Genomic DNA, 20,696 nt, shown 5'->3' with positions numbered 1-20,696 from the left:
CTCTACCACTTTGAGCCACAGTTCCATTTCCCATATTCTGGTGGTTACCTGCAGATAAGAGTCTCGTGTGGACTTTCCTGCCTGGGTTGGCTTTTTGAACCCTGATCCTCAGATCTCAGCCTCCTGAGTAGCTAGGATGACAGGCATGAGCCACCGGTGCCTGGCTCAGCCTCCATTTTCTTTTTCTTTTTCTTTTTTCATGTAATATTTATCTTTAATTATGTTAAGTCTTATGGTCACATAATTTACAAATTATCTCCTCTACATGAAACCTTTTCTCTTAAGAAGTTGGCAAAAAGCACCACTATCGATCACACATACATAGTAGTTCCACAATTTTGTGTTTCTGAACAGCTGCATAAAGAAAATCCAGAATTATAACTTCGTCTTAGTAAAGAATTCAAAAATAAAGTCCGTATTGTATCCTATCAGTCACTTTTAAAAGCATCAGTACTTATAGACCAACTATAAAATGTGACAAGTGTTAAATATTCTTTGTTTGACATTTATACATAAGCCATACTAAAATGCCTTTCAATTAAGTAAAAGGCAGATTTCAGAGAAAGGGCATTCTAATTAAATTGGCATAGTCAGGACCAAAAATATAGACACTGTTCCTCATCTTCAGCCATTACCTTTAACAGGTTAGCTTTGCTTGATTCTAAGACAGTAAAGGGATTTCCTCAGTACTTAATGATGTTCTCATAATTCGCCATATAAATCTGAATATAAAACCAATCTTTAACAGATTTGGAGATGGTATTATTCCCTACCTTGCTGAAAAATTGAACATTAGTAAGTCCAATCATATGACAGAAAGGGGGGAAAAGTGACAGTATTTTTTTTTAAGATCGTATTCACTTAGCCACAAGCCAGTTTTACTTAAATCAGGACTGTCCAAAAATATTCTGCCAGCCATTCATGATCTGAAATCTGATATTAGAGATCAATTGAATTATGGTACACATTAAAAAGCTATGAGACATTTGTTTAGCAGTAAATAACTAACAGCCTCCATTTTCTTAGCTGCAAAATGGCTAACTTACTGCTGCTTTGAGGAGTAATTATTGCATCATCTCCAATATGTTCAGCATGATCCTGGGAAAGGGAAGAAAACCTCCATATCATAAAATATTTTATTTTCTCAGGGATTTTAAGCAGGCTTAGGAACTTTTACTTTCTTTGGATGTGCTTTTGTGACCTCTCACCCCACCTTAGCGTAGTTTGCTTTATGCAATAAAATACATTTTTGCAAGGAATAACACAAAATAAGCACCCAGAAACTTATCATCCAACTTATCATTCAAATTCGCCTTTAGGCTCACCCTATATCCAGGATAATCTCAAACTAAGATCCTTAATTACATCTAAAAGACCTTGTTTGCAAACATGATCGCATTTACAGTGTGGGATTGAGGATTTGGATTTAGGAAGTTCACTACTAAACCCATTATAACTGCTGGGGGAAGGGGAGTGTCTTTGCATAGATTCCTTTATATCTTCTATTTCTGCCCATTATTTAAAATAAACATTACTTTAAAAAAAAAAGGTAGCCGGGCACTGGTGGCTCACGCCTGTCATCCTAGCTACTCAGGAGGCTGAGAGCTGAGGATCACCATTCATAGGCAGCTCAGGCAGGAAAGTCTGTGAGACTCTTGTCTCCAGTGGACCACCAGAAATCTGGAAGTAGCGCTGTGGCTCAAGTGGTAGAGCACTCACCTTGAGCTGAAGAGCTCAAGGACAGCGCCCAGGCCCCAGAGTTCAAGCCCCATGACTGACCAAAAAAGAAAAAAAGTTTCTGTAGACTATATCTGATTAGGAGTTAAATGGCTAGGCCACAGGTAATAGATGAATAGCATTTTACTGGAGAGCATCAACTTGTTTCTTTGAGTGACATACCAATTTACATTCACATAACAAAGAATAAGATGTTCTCCGTTCTCAAAGACGCTTTTGCTTTAGTCAAAGAATGGTAAACATGAAAGGATTTGCCTTCTCATGATTTTTCCCCCCAGTGCAGATGATGTCTGATGGGTCTCTGACCCTCAGAGAAGAAAGCCCTGAAGCCCACAGTCTCACCTGCTTCTGGCTGCAAACTCTCTGCCTTCTCTACAAATCCATCTTAATGGGTCATTAGAGGTGCCTGGAAACTGTAATTATGGTATAGCATTTCACTGGCTTACAATGGAAGGCCGTGTCTTCTTAGACGCCCAGATCAAGTCTATTGTGGTGTGCTGCATCTAAGAAAGTTTACAGATGATCTGGCCAGGTTGCTTACCTTCAGCACAGAAGGCTCTCTCTGGACATTCTGAATCAATGACTAAACGAATGTCCACCCAAACTACCAGAGCAGAATGCTAATCCCCTTTCCCCCCTCCCCCCTCCCCAGCTCCAGGTACAATGGTGTGTTTCTAGGAGCCGTAGTCTGCAGAGGGAGAGGAGGGGACAAGCATTCTTTGTCCCAGTGAGATCACAGAATCGTCCCTGCAGGTGAGGGAATAGGATCACAGCCATGGGTCTCCACAAATCCTCTCGATTGATGGAGGGTCCCAGGCCGGGCCTAAGTGGGTGTAACAGGATCAGCTCCTACTGTCCCTCTAGGCCTTCAGGGGAGAAAGCTGGCCAGTTGTCATAGGTGATCTTCTCTGAGAAAAGCGCCCGGATCCAGGATTCTTGAGCGAGTGATTTACCTAATGAGTGTTCTGGGGTAAAACTGGGATCAGGAGAAGAAGACAGGTTGGGCAGGGGTGGGATCTATGCAAACAGGTGTAGTCTCTGGTCCCACAGGATGAAGCTCTGGTGTGTGATGAGGGCACCTCATTGTCCCAACCTTATACCCCTTATTGATTCACCCCAGTGACTGCACTTCTCTTTACCCCCCAAGGGAGCAGCAGCGGCTCAAACTTCCCTGGTTCTCATCAACCGAGGGGAATTCTATTAGCAGAATTCACTAACAGCAGCTGTTGCGATTCTGCTTGGGCTGAGGAACTGTAGGTGTTCAGAGAATGGGATTTACTTTGTGCAGATTCTACTGGACTCCGTCTAACTCCTACTCCTGCCCTTAAGACCCGCTCCATTTGGGGAGGAGCCATAAAAGCAGAACTAGGGCGTTAAAGCAAGTATGTGTTATCTTCCGCTCTGGTCACCCTGAGATGTGTACCAGGCAATTCAGGGATACCCAATTGGCACGTACTGTTAGATGACTTTGCTGTCAGAACCCTCACTCATCTTTTTTTTCTCCTGGGCCAAGAAGACACTTGGATAAACTCCTGTCTTTCACATTGTGGCAAAAACAAACTCAGAGAGACAAATGGAGCATGCTTTCTCCCATATGCAGAAGCTAGATCTCAAATACAATGGGATATGATACGTGATACAGAACTGTAGGCATTCAAGCACAGGGAGACTGTACGAGGATACGCTCAGGAGAGGAACACAAAAACACCAGGCCTAGGTGTGTCTGACCATACAAAATAATGTTGTTTTTGAAATGAGCTCCAAAATACATGGAAACAAGAAGTTGTTTTTTCCTTGTTTTTGTTTTCTTTTTGTCTTGTTTGTTTATGTTTGGGGGAGGGCAAGGGGGGGACACAGAAATGGAGGGGTCAAGGGTGAACAGAGGCAGCAGTGGTATTTATAGACGCTATATTGGAAATGAACTCTACAACTTGTGGGTGCGGACGGGAGGGAAAAACTGGGAGAGAACCAGGGAAGGGGTGACATTGTCCAAAAAGAAATGGACTCTCTACCTGATATGTAACTGTAGCCCTTCTGTACATCACATTTCTAATAATAATAATAGTAGTAATAATAATAATAATAAAAGTTGTGGCAAAAAGCCAAGCGAACATGGCTTCCCTTTGTTGAGGGGTGGAGGTGGGGGTTTGAAGTGTAGGGAGAATAAGGTCAGGACAGCAACTGAGACTCCAAGAAACAGAAATCACTCTGAGGATGTTAGCCACAGGGAGAAGGGCACCTGGGTATGTATGGCTTGAGGTTCTGTGAGCAGGTACGGCTGTTATTTTGTTATAAAAGGTCTCTCTGGCTGGGCTCTGGTGGCTCATGTCGGTCATCCTAACTCCTCAGTGGGCTGAGGATCTTGAGATCTTGGTTCAAAGCCAGCCCGGGGAAGGAAAAGTCTGACAGACTCTTATCTCTATTTAACCACAAAAAGCTGCAAGTGGAGGTATGGCTCACGGGGTAGAGTGCTACCTTGGAGCAAAAAGAAGCTCAGGCCTTGGCATTGTATAGATGTGTATGTGAATTAGGGAAGGGAAGGGGAACAACAAAATGGGAGACAAGAGACAAGCGGGGAGGGGGAACCAATGCACAGCGATATTCACAAGACAATATGTTAGAAATGATCTGTACAACTTCAGGGAGAGGGATTGGGGGGGAGAGAAAGTGGGAGAAAAATGAGAGAAGGGGTAACACGTTTGACAAGAAATGTACTCATTACCTTTCTTACATAACTGTAACCTTGACAATAAAATGAATACATTTTAAAAATTATAAAAAAAAGAAGCTCAGGGACAGTGCCCAGGCCTTAAGCTTAAGCTTAAGTACCAGGACCCCTCTCCCCCACATCCCCACACCGCCAAAAAAACATCTCTTTGGCCCTCAAGTGATTCATATTATGGGGAAGAGCGGATGTAAGCAGAGCACAGGATAGAGCTGAAAGGAAACTACTAGGCTACCGATCATCTCACACATCTGCTCTTCTTGACTCTGTGTTTCTTACCAAAAGGTCAGAAAGAGTGGGTGGGCTAGGACCACAATGTTGAGTTCTCAAGGTGATTTCTTTTCCTTCCTTCCTTCCTTCCTTCCTTCCTTCCTTCCTTCCTTCCTTTTTTTTTCTTTTGTTGTTGGTCCTGGGGCCTGAACTCTAGGCCTGGGCACTGTCCCTCAGCTCTTCAGCTCAAGGCTAGAGCTCCACGACTTGAGCCACAGTGTCACTTCCGGTTTTCTGGTGGTTCCTTGGAAATCAGAGTCTCACAGACATTCCTGCCCTGGGCTGGCTTTGAACCGTGATCCTCAGATCTCAGCCTTCTGAGTAGCAAGGATGACAGGCGTGAGCCATTGGCGCCCGGCTTAAGGTGATTTCTGAGTGTAGACATGAGAGATGCGGCAGAGGTGGGATTCAGTGTGCGTGCGTGCGTGCGTGTGTGTGTGTGTGTGTGTGTGTGTGTGTGTGTGTGTGTGTGTGTGTGTGTGTGTGTGTGTGTGTAGTATTCTGTTACTGTGATTCTTACACAGACAAAATTGTCCTTTTGGAGAGAAATGTAAACATCCCTTGATGTGGAAAAAATAATTTGTATTGTCAAAGCTCATAGAATTCACAAACTGTACAGACCATGATAATGACAATGTGCCTTGTGAAGGTTAAAAGATGTGTGTGAGGGCTGGGAAGGTGGCTCAGTGGTAGAGCGCTTGCTTTGCATACCTGAGGCCCTGGATTCGATTCCTCAGCACCACATAAGCAGAAAAGAAAAAAGCCAGAAGTGGCGCTGTGGCTCAAGTGGTAGAGTGCTAGCCTTGAGCTGAAGAGTTGAGGGACAGCGCCCAGGCCCAGAGTTCAGGCCCCACAACCAGACCCCCCCCCAAAAAAATATGTGTGTGACTTTAACTAAGTATCACTATTCCACAATACTGTGAAATATGTGAAATTTATGTAATCACCTAATCTCAATTAAAAAAAAAGTGAGAGAAGGGATGGGTTAGGAGCGATGGGTGACAATGTTGTCAGACACCTTGTATTCATAGACTGTTTTGTAGAATGGGAACTTCTTTGCACAACTACTTAACGATAATAACTTTAAAAAAGAAATTATATGACAAGTTTTAAAAAAATGTCTTTTTGCACAAGGGTCCCAGGTCCTTGCTCCATCCAAGAGAGCAGACCTTAGGTCTCAGGCTAGGGTGTTAGCATCACAGACGTTTTCACACTTGACCTTGTCTGTTGTCCAAGGACAAGTTGGCAGCCGCTGAATGGGGTGCCCTGGTGTGCAGACAACTCGCTCTGGGTCTCACAACAAAGCGTCTGGATGAAGGCCAGGTTGTGCTATTGCCCTGTTTTGTGGGCAGAGGGGTTGGAAAGGCAGGTGGATGGCGAGGGGAAGGGGGTGTTGATAAATGGTTCCAGGAGAGAAAGTCTTCCTCCTGAATGGGCTCTTCTGATACAGGTCCTAGCCAAGGAAAGAGAATGGCTAGAGCAATTCTGAGATAGAGTTCCACCTTCTTTCGTGTCTTTATCTCCTGAAATCCCACTGCTGCTCTGGTCAACACCTGTAAGCTCCTGTAGCTTGCTGTAACCATCCATAGCTACACACACTTGCTCATGTCTTCTTTGCCTTTCCTTCTGAGAGCCTGGCTTGGACCATGGTCTATCTGTTTCTTTCTTTCTTCTTTGCTTCCCTCCCTCCCTCCCTCCCTCCTTCCCTCCCTTCCTTCCTTCCTGCCTTCCTCCCTCCCTCCCTCCCTTCCTTCCTTCCTTCCCTCCCTCTTCCTTCTTTCCCTTCTTCCTTACTTCTTTCTTTTTTTCTTCCTTCCTTCTTTCCTTCCTTTCTATCTTCCTTCTTTTCTTCCTTCCCTCCCTCCCTTCCTTCTTTCCTTTCTTTCTTCCTTCCCTTCCTCCCTTCCTTCCTTTCTTTTTTTCCTTCCTTTCCCTTCCCCTTCCTTCCTTCTTTCCCACCTGCCTGACTGCTTTCCCTTTCTCTCTCTTTCTTTCTTCCTTTCTTTCTTTCTTTCTTTCTTTCTTTCTTTCTTTCTTTCTTTCTTTCTTTCTTTCTTTCTTTCTTTCTTTCTCTTTCTTTCTTTCTTTCTTTCTTTCTTTCTTTCTTTCTTTCTTTCTTTCTTTCTTTCTTTCTTTCTTTCTTTCTTTCCTTTCTTGTCCTGGGGCTTGAACTCAGGGCTTGGATGCTATCCCCAAGCTAATTTTGCTCAAGACTAGTGCTCTACCAATTGAGCCATAGCTCCACTTTTGACTTTAAAAAAAAAATTGTTGGGGCTGGGAAGGTGGCTCAGTGGTAGAGCACTTGCCTTGCATGCATGAGGCCCTGGGTTTGATTCCTCAGCACCACATAAGCAAAAAGAAAAAAAGCCAGAAGTGGCGCTGTGGCTCACGTGGTAGAGCGCTAGCCTTGAGCTGAAGAGGTGAGGGACAGCGCCCAGGCCCAGAGTTCAGGACTCACGACCGGACCCCCCTAAAAAACAAAACAAAACAAAACAAAAGGGGCTGGGAAGGTGGCTCAGTGGTAGAGCACTTGCCTTGCATGCCTGAGGCCCTGGATTCAATTCCCTAGCACCACATAAGCAAAAAAGAAAAAAGCCGGAAGTGGTGCTGTGACTCAAGTGGTAGAGCGCTAGCCTTGAGCTGAAGAGCTGAGGGACAGCGCCAAGGCCCAGAGTTCAGGCCCCACGACCGGACCCCCCCAAAAAAATTGTTGTTTTGGGGGGGTGGTTAATTTGAGATAAGAGGCTCAAGAATTTTCCTGCCTGGGCTGGCTTTGAACTGCAGTCCTCAGATGTCAATCCCCTGAGTAGCTAGGATAATAAGTGTGAGCGACCAGTGTCTGGCTGAGAGCTTGCTTTCAAGTCCAATCTTAGCCAGTGACTATCTTCTATATAGCCTCTGGCAGGTCCGTGAAACTGTGATATTCAGCGTCTCTTCTGTAAAGAGTAGTCACGCTATCTCCACGTTCGTTCTGCAACCTAAGTAGCACTGTGCTGTGTACATGGTCTGGCTGGCTGATATTGTACTTATCATCATGAACACAAGTAATAATATACATTGCCAAGATGGCCCAGTGGGAAAAATCCTTCCTGAGAAATTCCCCGGGGGTGAAATGAAGCAGAGATTTGTTTCTTCCTCATAGAAAACAGCCAGTCTGATTAGTGAGGCTATAACCTAGGTCTTTACAAGCATCCAGATATTAATTTTGTAGGTATTGATGAATTACCCATGTATGTTCCCACAGAAGCAGAACTCCCCGAAATGAGTTTGGGTTTTGCTGGCTCTGCTCTTCATTCAGGTATCAGGTGGCAGCTGGGTTTCTTGTCAAGTGTTCGCTGGAGCTGGGTGACACAGATCTGACTGAGGATGTCAGACTCTAAGAAACAAAGGACTTTCTAAGCAAGACCCCTTCTCCTCGGCTTGCTGTACCGCCTTACATTTGTAAATGCCAGCGGGCTGCTAAGCACATCCCGGTGAATAGAAGTGTTTTGATGTTTTTGTGGGTTTGGTTTTTTTTTTTTTTTTTGGTGGGAGATTGAAGTCCAGTGTCTTGGGACCCAGTGACTTCGGCTGACCTCCCTGCTACATGGACAGGGCTAGATTTCAACCCCCTGGAGGCTTCCGCATACAAAACCCGCATGCCTCACAAGGGCAGGTGCAAGGAAACCTGGTGGAAATCTGAAATCTTCGCTGGTTCAGAGATCTGAGCTCGCTTCTGCCGGAGGAATTAAGTTTCACAAGGCCCTTTTTTTTTTCATGTAGAAAGCGTATCATTAGGGAAGTCTGGATGAAGCAACTTATTAAAACTTGCTGCCTATACCAGAGAGAGAGAGAGAGAGAGAGAGAGAGAGAGAGAGAGAGAGAGAGCGCAGTGATCTCAAAAGACATGTAAGGGTAAATGGTATAGTTGTTTGTTTGTGTTTTTACTTTTAATAAATATTTTTACAAGTGAATGAGTCAGCCTAAGAGACTACTGTGTAGATGCAGATGACTTTAATATTTTAGGTCTTGCTGGTTATAGAAGGTATGGGTTCCGCCCCCTCAAAATTTGCGTTCCCATTTTGAAATCAGGGCTTGGTGTTTTAAATCTTTTAGCTGAGATGCAATTTTATTTTAAAAATAAACAGACAAACCTACAGCTGCACCCTCTCACCATTTCTTGCATGACTGTTAATGTTGCTCACACTCTCCCCTCTCTCTCTACCTATTATGGATACAGATAAATAGGTAGATAGATACACAGATGATAGATAGATCAACATAGCTAACGCTTGTGTCAGTTTGATGAATTGAACTTCGCAAGCTATTTAGGTATATAGTTTGCCTTCTCTTCACACATCAAGCTTTTCTCTTAAGGCTCATTTGTGCTTCTCTGCCGAGTTGCTCCTCCGGGTTTGAGTGTCAGAAGCTGTTGTGGCTTATTGGCGTAAATGGATCGTTCATATGTTTGTGAATGAGGCTGGCGTGGCTGGACCTTTGTATCCCAAGGGGGAGTCATGGAGTGACCACGGAGGCCAGGGGCCATTTCACACGGCACTTGTGAAGCTGTAAGGATGTTTCCTGTCAACATGACAGGAGGTATAATTGTACCTTTTCCTGTTCAGAAGTACTGGGGCTTGAATTCAGGGTGTTGTACTTGCTGCTCCACGAATGTACAAACGACTCCAGGTGCTGCATGGAGTGTTTGATTCCTTCTCCTGATTCTCATCCTGGTACTGGCTCTGGGGTCTCTTCTTCTGAGAGGCCTCTCCTGACCATCACTTCTAAAGTAGTTTCCACTGTGTGTGTGTGTGTGTGTGTGTGTGTGTGTGTGTGTGTGTGTGTGTGTATGCCAGTTGTGGCGTTTGGACTCAAGGCCTGGGTGCTGACCCTGAGCTTTATGTTCTTAAGGCTAGTGTTCTACCACTTGAGCCACAGTTCTCTTCCAGCTTTTTGGTGGTTCACCGGAGGTAAGAATCTCGCAGACTTTCCTGCCCAGGCTAGCTTTGAACCATGATCCTCAGATCTCAGCCTCTTGAGTAGCTAGGATGACAGGCGTGAGCCACCAGTCCCTGCTTCCACTCAGATCAGTGGTTAGCCCAGGGAGACTAGACCACTCGTCAGGCTATTGAGATACTGTGAAGATTTTTAAGGATAGTGTGCTGTGTGAAAGAGGGTGCTCACTAGGTATATTTTCCTCATTTGGCCAGTACTGGGATGATCCTCTGATTCTGAGATCTCATCCTTTTCTGCCAGCTAACAAGGTTGCTTGACACAGCTTTATGCTGATAGAAGATAAGAGACCCTGGAGTCAGAGAAAAAAAGATGGTTTATTACTTACCCACAGTGACAACCAGAGAAGCAGCATCTTTGTGATGATTCTCTGAGCTCTGTTTCACACAGTAGGCCCGATGAAACTAAAGAGGGGCCCTGAGATTTAAAAAAAAAAATTCAGATAGTCTGCCTTCCCATTGCTCTGAGGCAGACGGCTCTATCTTCCAGAGATGCTTGATCGACAGACATCTTTGAAAAGAAGTCTACACCAAAGAGCAATCAGGTTTGCACAAGATGTACATGAACACTTGAGACTCAAGTGGAGCTGGCTCACAACAAGAAGCCTAGTAGGCCTTCCAATTGGTTGAATAAAGGACCAATTGTTGCATGTTCTCTATGATTTCCATCCTTAGCAGTTCACGTTGTCTTGCTGGGGAATGAATTAGTAGGGGAGTACTAGCTTTAAATCCTGCCCCATCTTTTTGCAGCTCTGGCCTTGGTTTCCTTATCCCTAAAATGGAGATAAAAGGATTATTGTGATTGTATAAACCAATACACTTTAAAGCCCTTGGCTCAGTGCCTAATCCTTGGTAAGTATCCAAGTAAGTGACAATCAGTAGGTGGAACTATATGAAATTGCCATTTCTGAAGATCAGATATCAGCAATTTAATATGGTTCAAGCCGATCACCCATTCACTAATTCTTAAATCTTTTGCTTGGTTACAAATCACGATGCAGAAATGGCGGTGACGTAGAGGTGTGCTCTGGGTCAGGTGAGACTAGCCCGAAGGGGCAAGGAAAGTATCTGAGAAAAAGAAAGAGTCTTGGAGCCAGATGTGACTCTGAGCCCCACCTTCTCCTCTCATTAATCCTGTGACCTTGGGTGAGTCACTTAACCTCTGGGCCTCAAGCCTCATCTGTGCTACAGATACAATAATCCCTTCTACTTCACTGGACACTGTGAAGCTAATGTCCCATGATAGATGTGAAATTGCTTTGTAAACTGGAAGGCACTGTACACATTTTTTTCTCTCATTATGATGAATTCGTGAGGACAGTGAGATTTGAGTCTGGGCTTGAACCAGGACATCACTAGGTATAATTTAATATTCCCTTTAGGTCCTCTAGTCACAGCATTATATTTGAAGTATAGCATTGACCCCTAAACTCAAATAGGTGCATGAGAATCAAGTTACAACTAGTCAGGTTTATATCTAGGGGTTCCAACCTTCAGCACAGAGGGACCATCTGGAGCCCAAAGAAATGATCACTCCATTACAAAGGGTAATTGGCTTGCAGCAAAAATCAGTCAATAGCTAACATTTATCAAGCCTTTTATTTTCTCCCCTATGAGTCACACCCAGTTTTAGCTCTTTATATAAATTACTTTTCATTGAAATCTTGAGAAACTCTATTACACCAGTGGGCCCTGTCATTAGCTTCCATTTCACAGAACAAGAGACTGAGGTGAAATGAAGTTAAAAGCCAGGAACCAACAGAACTGGGCTGGTGAGTTCCATTGCCAGGACACCCTCTTTTGGGAGTGAGGGGAACCAGTCCTGGGGCTTGAACTCAAGCCTTGGTTATGGCTCCTGAGCTCTTCTTTTGTTATTTTTGCTTAAGGCTAGCAAGCCAGAGCTCCACTTCCGGCTTTTTGGTGCTTACTTGGAGATGAGTCTCATAGACTTTCTTGCCCAGGTTGGCTTTGAACCATGATCCTGCCATCCCAGCCTCCTCAGTAGATAGGATTACAGGCTTACAGGTGTGAGCCACCAGGACCCCACTGCTTTTTCTTTTCTATTATTTTTGTTTTTCCTCCTAAAACAGCTGCCTTCCTGTAACTACAGCAATGGCCCCAAACTCAGCAAACAAAAAGCATGTGCTTAGGCCGCGCCTAGATTTACATCCAGGTTACCTGGGGGCTCGGGAAGGGTTTTAGGCTCTTTCTAAGTTGCTCTTCCATTTCTAGGGCTGCACTTCTTCAAGACAGATAATAAAGGAACCCACTTTTACATCACCTTTCCCCCCCAACCCCCAGCATTAGGCTTTTGAAGCGAGGGAGGATGCAGCAGCCGGTCAGACGATGGTGCACCTGCTGGGTTTTCCCGCGCTGAGCGCGGGGCAGGCTGGGAGGGCGGACCAGGCATCTGCCAGGGCTGGGCGCGCAAGGCAGGCTGGGAAGGCGGCCTAGGCCCTGGGGCTGGGCGCGGGGCAGGCTGGGAGCGTAGGGTGGGCGCCCTGGAGTGCACGTGGGACTGAGCGCGTGGGGCAGGCTGGGAGGGCAGGCTAGGCCCTGGGACCTGGGTGCGCAAGGCAGGCTGGGAGCAGGGGCTGTGGTTCGCGGGGCAGGCTGGGAGCGCAGGCCAGGCATCAGCCAGGGCTGGGGCGCAAGGGAGGCTGGGGGCAGGAGCAGGCTGGGAGGGCGGGCCAGGCATCAGCCAGGGCTGGGCGCGCAAGGCAGGCTGGGAGCAGAGGCTGTGGTTCGCGGGGCAGGCTGGGAGCGCAGGCTAGACACGTGGGGCTGGGGGTGAGGGCAGGATAGGCCTGTGGGGCTGGGTGCGCAAGGCAGGCTGGGAGCAGGAGCAGGCTGGGAGGGCCGGCCAGGCATCAGCCAGGGCTGGGCGCGCAAGGCAGGCTGGGAGCAGAGGCTGTGGTTCGCGGGGCAGGCTGGGAGCGCAGGCTAGACACGTGGGGCTGGGGGTGAGGGCAGGATAGGCCTGTGGGGCTGGGTGTGCAAGGCAGGCTGGGAGCAGGAGCAGGCTGGGAGGGCCGGCCAGGCATCAGCCAGGGCTGGGCGCGCAAGGCAGGCTGGGAGCAGGAGCCGGGCCGCGGGGCAGGCTGGGAGCCCCCGCTGAAGAAGACGCATGGACGGAGCAGGCGGCCAGGCCTTGACTTCTCTTGTGAACAAATGCCTTGGCTTCTACAGGAGTGGGAATGTGGCGCCTCAAGGTAAAGCGGGTGTTGTTTATGAAGCCGGAGAGGGGCCGTGTGGCTTTGAACCTCCACCAGGAAAGTCCTGAGAGGAGGAGCAGCGCCTGGGCCGCACTCGCCATCGTCATGGCGGAGGCCGCGCTTCCTCAGGGCTGTCTGGATTTACATTTCCTTCGTGACTCCTTGAGTGGAGGATCCGCCAGCTGCTTTGCCAACCCCGTCTCTTATTTGTGATGGGCCCTGTATGTCTTTGTGCCAGGCTTCTTTTCCTCATTGGTGAGTGTGTCTGAGTTCTTGACTCATTTTTGGATGCTCACCCGGCCTGGTGCTTGTTTTTGGTCTTTGAATGCTGCTGCGGGGTAAACTCAAGAGCTTGGGCATCGTCCCTGAGCTTTTGTGCTAGCGCTCTACCTCTTCGAGCCACAGCTCCACTTTTGGTTTCTTGGTGGTTAATTAGGAATCAGTCTCACCGACTTTCTTATGAGAGCTGGCTTCACACTGCAGGCCTCAGATTTCAGCCTCCTGAGTAGCTAGGATTTCAGGCGTGAGCCATCTGTGCCAGACAGTAGAGGGTTCTTAAGGCCCAAGTCTAAAGGAAATGAAAGGGTGGGGATGGGCATATGAGCATTTCCTGGATGAGAATTAAAGCAAGCAGTTCTTGTGTGGGGACTCAAGTTGAAAGCGGGGATGGGCACGGATGCCCTCTTGCAGAAGCAGATTCTGGAGAAAGCAGGATTGGAGACATAAAATGCGCTAGTGAAATTGGGTGTGTGGTAGCACGTGTGTACATTCTGTTGGTCAAAGCCAGTTTCATAACCAAACCTGCATTGCCCATTTTTCATTACTATAAACAAATACCAGAAGTTGGTCATTTCTTATAAAGAGAGAAAGTGTATTTCCCTCCCACATTTCACAGCTAGATACCTAACACAGGCTACTTAGGAAGTGATGAGAGGCATAATTTGGTTCTGGATGTTCAAGTCCAAGATTGAGTGGTTGCATTGAATTGTGGTATTGATGGGGTGGTCCAGCTCCGTACATAAAGCCCCATCTCCACATACTTCCCAGTAGTACCCTCTTGGGGATCAGGTCTTTTCACATATAGCCTCTGGAGACCACTACTCATATTGAAACCATAGCATCCATTTATTTTTCAGTTTGGTTTTTCACCCAAGTGACATTTTATTAAAAGGCCTTTCCTGACTTTTCAAAAATAGCACCACTCTCACACCTTGATTCCTATTCTTTTATTTCACTGTGTGTTTTCTCCTCCACATTTACCATATTCTTTCCCTAAGTTGGTTTTGGTTTTGCCCACTAGAACTTAAGTTCTTTCTAGGCAAAGATCTTGTCTTATTCCAGTGTCTTGAAAAGTGTTCAGCACACAGCTAGGACATGGCAACCAATCGTTAAAGAAGTGAGAGAAGCCAGGCACTGGTGGCTTATGCCTGTCATCCTAGCCACTTAGGAGGCTGAGATCTGATGATCACGGTTCAAAGCCAGCCCCATAGGAAAGTCTGTGAGACTCTTATCTCCAATGAACCTCCAGAAAACCTGAAGTGGTGCTGTGGCTCAAATGGTAGAGCGCTTGCCTTGATCTGAAGAGCTGAGGGACAGCACTAGGCCCAGAGTTCAAGCCCTACAAATGACCAAAAAAACAAACAAAAAAAAAAAAAACCAAGAAGTGAGAAAATGAATAAAATCCTCTTTTTACGATTTAGTCCTAATTCTCCCTTCTCTGATTTCCCAATAGATTGGAAACTGTGTAAAAATGTGTGTCTTATGCCGGGACAAAACCAAGTGGAGATGGAGGTAGAGAATAACAGTCTTCTCAAATGCATGCTAACTGTTGAGGGAGATGAGGTTAAGGACACTGGGACGTGGCTGTCCCGCGGACAGGGCTGTGCTCTTTGTTGATTAGAATATTCTAGTAACCCCCACCGTGCCTTTGCAGATGCCAGGGGATGAATGAGACTTTGCTGCAGGAAGAAAGAGGCCCCTGAGCAGGGGATCAGCATTTTAAATCACCTTCTTTCTTTTCTTCAGTTTTTGAGAGCTCCCCAGGCTGCCTGTGGATGTTTGCTTCCTAGGAAGAATTAGCATTTGCTGGCAGGGGTGGAAACGCCCCCCCCCCCACTTTGCTAATGACCTTGTTAAAGACTTTTCTTTATGGAAAGGTGCACTGGGTCCTGTACCTTGGGGTTTGTGAGCCTATTGTGGTAACCAAATTGGGACTATGGTGTGCTATTCTTCACCCTTGGTAATGTTATTTGTGTTCAGTCCTGGTTGTGCGCAGCTGTAGGAGACAAAGCTCTGACTTCAGCCATTAGCTGACGCTTTTCTCAAGGATTCTGGACAAGGAGAGACACAATCTGTTATTCTCTTCTGCTGTCTCAGACCCATGCACCTAACCTGATGGTTAGGAAGAATTTCCATAGAGGATGAGTTCTTCTTGAAGATCTGGCCTGGGTCCCTCAGAAAGCTCGTGGGAGTCACTTTCAAGTATCTATGCAAGGGGAGCAGAGAACCTCTGGTGCAGGTCACTTTGGTCTTTGGCTGTAGAAAACACAAAGCCCGTAGAGTGGTGTAGTTCTGAGATAGACAGTGAGGCAATCCCTGGGGTGACTCATGGTAGACCTTCAGCTTTTTCCTTGGAGCTTTTTAATCCAGGGCAACTCTGATCCTAGCCCCTGCAACTTCTGAAGTTTTCCGTGGTCTCTGATGTGGGGGCAATTAGGGAAGGCATTCAGTTTCCCCAAAGTTTGTACAGTGTCGTCTATCTGCATGGGCACCTTGCCCATGCCCAATGCCCAGGCTTGGCAATGCCTGCTGCGAATGCAGCCTGTGTACCTGTGTACCAAGTCACCAGGTCAGAGTGGCTAAGGAGGGAACAAGGTGGACATGTGTCACTGGCCTTGCTCTGACCTCCTGCTTCTATTCATCTTCCCACTTTCTCTAATACCACAGGACACTCTCTTCCTGAACTTAGTCCCATCTGCCTCTTGGGCTAGTGATATTTAATAATAATAATAATAAGTCCAAACTGAATGCTAGTGGCTCACGCCTGTAATCCTAGCCATTCAGGAGGTTGAAATCTGAGGATCATGGTTCAAAACCAGCCCAGACAGGAAAAGCTATCAGACTTCTAACTCCAATTAACCTTAACCTAAAAACTGGAAGTGAAGTCTTGAGCAAAAAAGCTCAGGGACAGTGAGTTCAACTTGAACTCAAGCTTGAGTTTAAGTCCAGTGATTAAAAAAAAAAAAAAAAAAAAAAGTAAAGGCCAACATGGGGAAACAAGCTAGGGTAGCATTTTAGGACTATTTTGTATAAGTATCCCCATTCTGAAATTTTAAACAAAAGTTGCTACTCACTGATGCTGCTAAGCTGTTGGACAATTCTCTCTGTCTGTCTTTCAGTCTCTGTCTCTCTGTGTCTCTGTCTCTCTGTGTCTCTGTCTCTGTCTCTCTTCAGAAGAATCTCCACTGAGATTTCTCTGGCAGCAAATGACCGCTTTGGCTATGGCCCCTGAGGACTGGCTAGAGCAAGCAAAGCACCCAAATTCTCCTTTGCATGTGCTCCTCCCCCAACACTTTATACTGGGTGAAACTGTGTGTGTGTGTGTGTGTGTGTGTGTGTACGTGTACGTGTACGTGTACATGTGCATGCAGGTACCCTAGCTCACAATTTATAGCAGCTGCACACCCCATTCACTGAGACCATACCGGCATAATCCATCCCACACCTCACAGCTAGGGTGACCTCAGCTTTAATTGACACTAGTTTAAAGGCATTGTTTACAAATCAATTTCCCCTTCTAAATAGGCTGTTCCAAAGAGTACACCCTTCTGCTTACCCAGACTAGCCCACCTGTCACTGGGACTGCCTAGCCAGTGGTCACACTGTATTGATCTTTTTAATCCTCTCTCTTTGAAACACAGGGCCAGCTGACGTGGAGTCCTACAAAAGAAAGACTCTCCCTGGCCCTACCTCGACAGGTAGCTGCCTAAGCGGGGCTAATTCCTCCCTTAAAAAGTCTTAATTGGCTTATAGCGAACCCCGAGAAAGATCTCTCTTGTGCTGAGGAGGTGAAAGGAAATGGCAAATCCCAAATATTGTCTCTGTGTGTGTCTGCTTCGTGGTGGGAATCAGGCACATTTATGTTTAATTTGTTTGTGAATCGGGACAGGGTGGTTGGGAGGTGGGTGGGAATAGTGAGTGTTGCACTGTACTAGGAGTGATTGGTTGAGCCAACCACTGGTTGGTTGTCTGAGAGGCGCTCCCTTAGGCAAGAAACTTGGTGACTTATTTGTTCCTTAAAAACTTTTATTTACACGAAGTATCTGCAGTACCCAAAAAAATGTAAACTTTGACAGCTCATAATAGAATAAACTCTTTATATACAAAAATACATTTTCATATGAATGAAGCATCCTGAATAAATTAAAGTACCCACCAGCCCGGTGGCTGAATAGCAGGCAAGCACCGGGTTCTTCCTAGAGCGAGCTGCGCCGTGGTGGGGGTCGGGAATCCATAATGCATGAAGCCCACTCCTTGTGTCTCCTTTTTAAGCCTTTTCATTGTATTGTCAGCCGGCTCAAACCGAATTTTCATGCTCGTTTTTCTTCATTAGAGTTCTACAAATTGTAAAATTGACTTTTCACCTCGTCTTCAGGGGGCTCATCTGTCCCTTCTCCAAATCACACTTCACGTGGCGACTGGGGTCAGCTCGCAGCCAGCCACAAAGGAGGTTTTGTGGAGTTCAGAAAGTGCAAAAAGGAAAGGCCGTCTGGGGGCGGGCAGGAGGGGAGGGGGGTCAGGAGAAACAGACCGACGTGGGGGGGGGGGCTGCCGTGGCGAGGGTGCAGCGACCTAACAAGAGGCTCGGGTATCCCCCCCCCCCCCGCCCCGCTGCCCTCCTCCTCCTCCTCCCTCCACCTGGCCCCGCTGGGTCCTCCCGGGTTGCCCACCGACCCCACGAAAGCAACGGTCGTACAAAGGGCCTAGTGGTAAGGGAGGTAACAAGGCGTCGCGTGGAGCAGGTCTTTGGGCAGGCCGGGGAAGGAGAACAGGGGGTCGCTGGGGCCGTAGCCGGCGAAGTCTTCGGAGGCAGGGCTGCTGGGGTCCGAGATGGGCGAGGCGGCGGCCGCGCAGGGCGAGGCGGCGGCCCCGGAGCCCCAGGACTCGGCGTCGCTGGCGGGACTCGGGGGTCCGGGCGCGCAGGGGGCGCACGGAGGCAGGAGGCGCTCCCGGGCCGCGCCCCCGGGCAGCCCTTGGTCGGCCAGGCGCAGCGTCTCCGCCAGGGCCCAGATGTAGTTGTAGGCGAAGCGGAGCGTCTCGATCTTGGTGAGCTTGGTGTCGTCGGGGAAGGAGGGCAGCACGCTGCGCAGCGCGTCCAGCGCCGCGTTCAGGTTGTGCATGCGGTTGCGCTCGCGGTCGTTGGCCTTGACGCGGCGGCTGCGGCGCAGCGAGTGCAGCAGCGCCTCGGGGCGCACGCGCGCCCGGCCCCGGCGCCGCCGACGCGGCTGCGGCGGAGGCTCGGGCGGCTCCGGCTCCGCCCCCAGCGCCCCCCGGCGGGCCGCCCCCGACGGCCCCGAGGCGAGATCGGAGAGGCCGGCCTCCAGAGGGGCGGGCATCGCTGTGCGCGCTGCTCGGGAACGACGCGCGGACCGAAGGACGGACGGACGGACCGGCGGGGAGAGGCGGAGAGGGCGCAGCCGCGCCGATCGCGCGGCCGTCGGGGGCGCACTTACGTTCCGGCGGGCGCGGGGACGCCGGGGCCACCTTGTCTCCGCCTCCGCCTCCTCCTCCTGGCCTCGCCCGCGGAGGCCACGCGCCCCGGGCTGGTCTCCCGAGTGACGTCGCCGGCGATCCGATCAGCTCGTGTGAGCACCGGGAGTGGCACACGACCGGCCTCAGGACCCCCTTAAGTACCCGGCGCGACAATGGGCGCGGCCCCCCCTCCCTCCCCGGCCACCTCCGCCCCCGAGGCGGCCCGGTGAATGGAGCGCGGCGGCAGGTCAGCCCCGTGCGGGGACCGGGCATTTGCATAATGTATGCGGTCCCGGAGCGTGCCCGTAATTACCGCCGGCCAATCGGCGAGCCGGGCGGAGGCTCCGCGCCGGGCTGGCGCGCCTCCCGGCGGGGGGGAGACCCCGGGCGAGGGGGGCGATTAGCGGGCCGAGGCACGCTCCTCCCGGGAGCCCCCACCCCCCTCCCCCGAGCGCGCCGGCGTCGCCGGGCGGGGCGGCGGGAAGTGTGAGCCGCGCCGCCGCGTCGCGCTGGGAGTTGCAGGGAAACCTGGAGCCCAGCTGCTGAGTAGCAGGTGAATGGGGGGGCAAGGGGGGCGGGGAGAAGTGATTTCACCTCTCAGCTTCACTTAACCTCATTCGTAGAACCATGACATCGGATGATGTGTGCGGGCCTTTCCTTTTTTCTTCTGTTGAAAAACTCCTTTTTCTTTTTTTAACAGTGCCTAATGAGTGATGGGAATGTACTGCCCCCGGGACAGCGGTGCTAGCAGGCTCGTCCCTGCTCCGCCAGGGTTTAAGGGACTGGAAAGAAATCTGTTGACTTTTTACCTAAGATGGGGGGGGGGGGGACGAGAGCAAAGCCCAAACTGAAGAAGCGGTGATTTCTAGGCCTGGGTTGGGTCTTGGCTTCCTCCACCGCTCCAAGGCTTAGAAAGTATCATAAGTGTGAGATTCCCCTTAGACTCCGCAGACCGTCCTCCCTCCGTTCCCCGGGAGAGTTCCTTTGTGCAGCGTCTGCTGCCCCGTCAGTGCCAGCCATCAAGGGGCTCCCTGGTTCCCCTGTCCAAGTGGAACCCCTCTCCCCAGCCCCTTCTACCTTTGGGGTTATAAACTCACCTATCTGACAGGTCTTCACTCTGCAGGTCAGAAGTGAACGCCCTCTGGTCATCAGACAGCAGTAGAGTCCCTCCAGCCCCCCCCCCCTTAGGAGAAACTAGTCATTAAGAAACAATTATGGATTATGGGATAGGAATGTCACAAACAAAACAAACACTTTTTGGCCAAGCCCCCCAGCCCCCTTATCCGTGATGACTGAGTGGTGGCCTCATGCCCGGAGCCTGGATTGCTGACTCTTAAAGGGCATTTTCTAATTGGATTTCTAATTGGGGCATTACCCCTTTTCTGTCTGGAGGCAGCAGTCCCCTGTGCTGACTGGCTCGCCCTTACTAAGGGCCTGTGCAGCATGTCACATGTTCCTATTCCCCTCTGTCACACATACAAGCTTGAGGTGAGACATCACAGCCACTGAAACCAAATTGTGCAGGAAAGGGAAAGGCTTAGGCTGATTCTGGAACATCTCAGCAGCCTACAGCTGGGGTGTGTGGAGGTCATCAGAAGCCCAGGAGTCCTTACTGTGCCTCTGGCCTGTTTTTCCTTACTGTTTCAGTTTTCTCACGGCCTCCATACATGCCACCCAGCCTGACCTTTTGACATTTCTGAGCCCTGTATTTGTTTCTTTGGGCGGTCCTAACAAAATTCCACAAAGTGGGTTGTTTAAAAAAACACAAAGGAAAAGATGTTTATTCTCCCACACTTTAGGAGGCAGGAAGTCTGGAATCGGTGTGAGCAGAGTTGCCTCCTTTTCGGAGGCTCAGAAGGGACGTCTATTCCGTGTTTCTTCCCCGGTTTCTGGTAGTCACTGGAAGCCATTCCATCAGAACTGCATCATCTCAGTGTCTGCCTCCTGTCTCCACACGGCCTTCTTTTCTATGTCTCATCTCTTTTCCAGGAGACTTACTGGATTTAG

At 48.8% G+C, this 20,696-nt stretch overlaps 1 protein-coding gene across 1 annotated transcript; it reads right to left on the bottom strand.

The window, feature by feature from the left end:
* Positions 1–17,920: 17,920 nt before the first annotated feature.
* Positions 17,921–18,553, bottom strand: LOC138809369 (neurogenin-1-like). Its single transcript, XM_069995879.1, has one exon. The coding sequence runs from the start codon at positions 18,551–18,553 to the stop codon at positions 17,921–17,923; it is 633 nt and encodes a 210-aa protein (XP_069851980.1).
* Between the last annotated feature and the right edge of the window lie 2,143 nt (positions 18,554–20,696).

This window comes from Dipodomys merriami, unplaced genomic scaffold, assembly GCF_024711535.1.
Source record: "Dipodomys merriami isolate MVZ:Mamm:240054 unplaced genomic scaffold, mDipMer1.0.p SCAF_496, whole genome shotgun sequence".
In the NCBI taxonomy this organism is placed as follows: Eukaryota; Metazoa; Chordata; class Mammalia; order Rodentia; family Heteromyidae; genus Dipodomys; species Dipodomys merriami.
Note: the sequence above shows the minus strand (reverse complement) of the source record. Positions and strands in the feature narration are given on the sequence as shown.

Coding starts and splice junctions, on each gene's coding strand:
- LOC138809369 (XM_069995879.1), bottom strand. CDS start 18,553: ATGCCCGCCCCTCTGGAGGCCGGCCTCTCCGATCTCGCCTCGGGGCCG.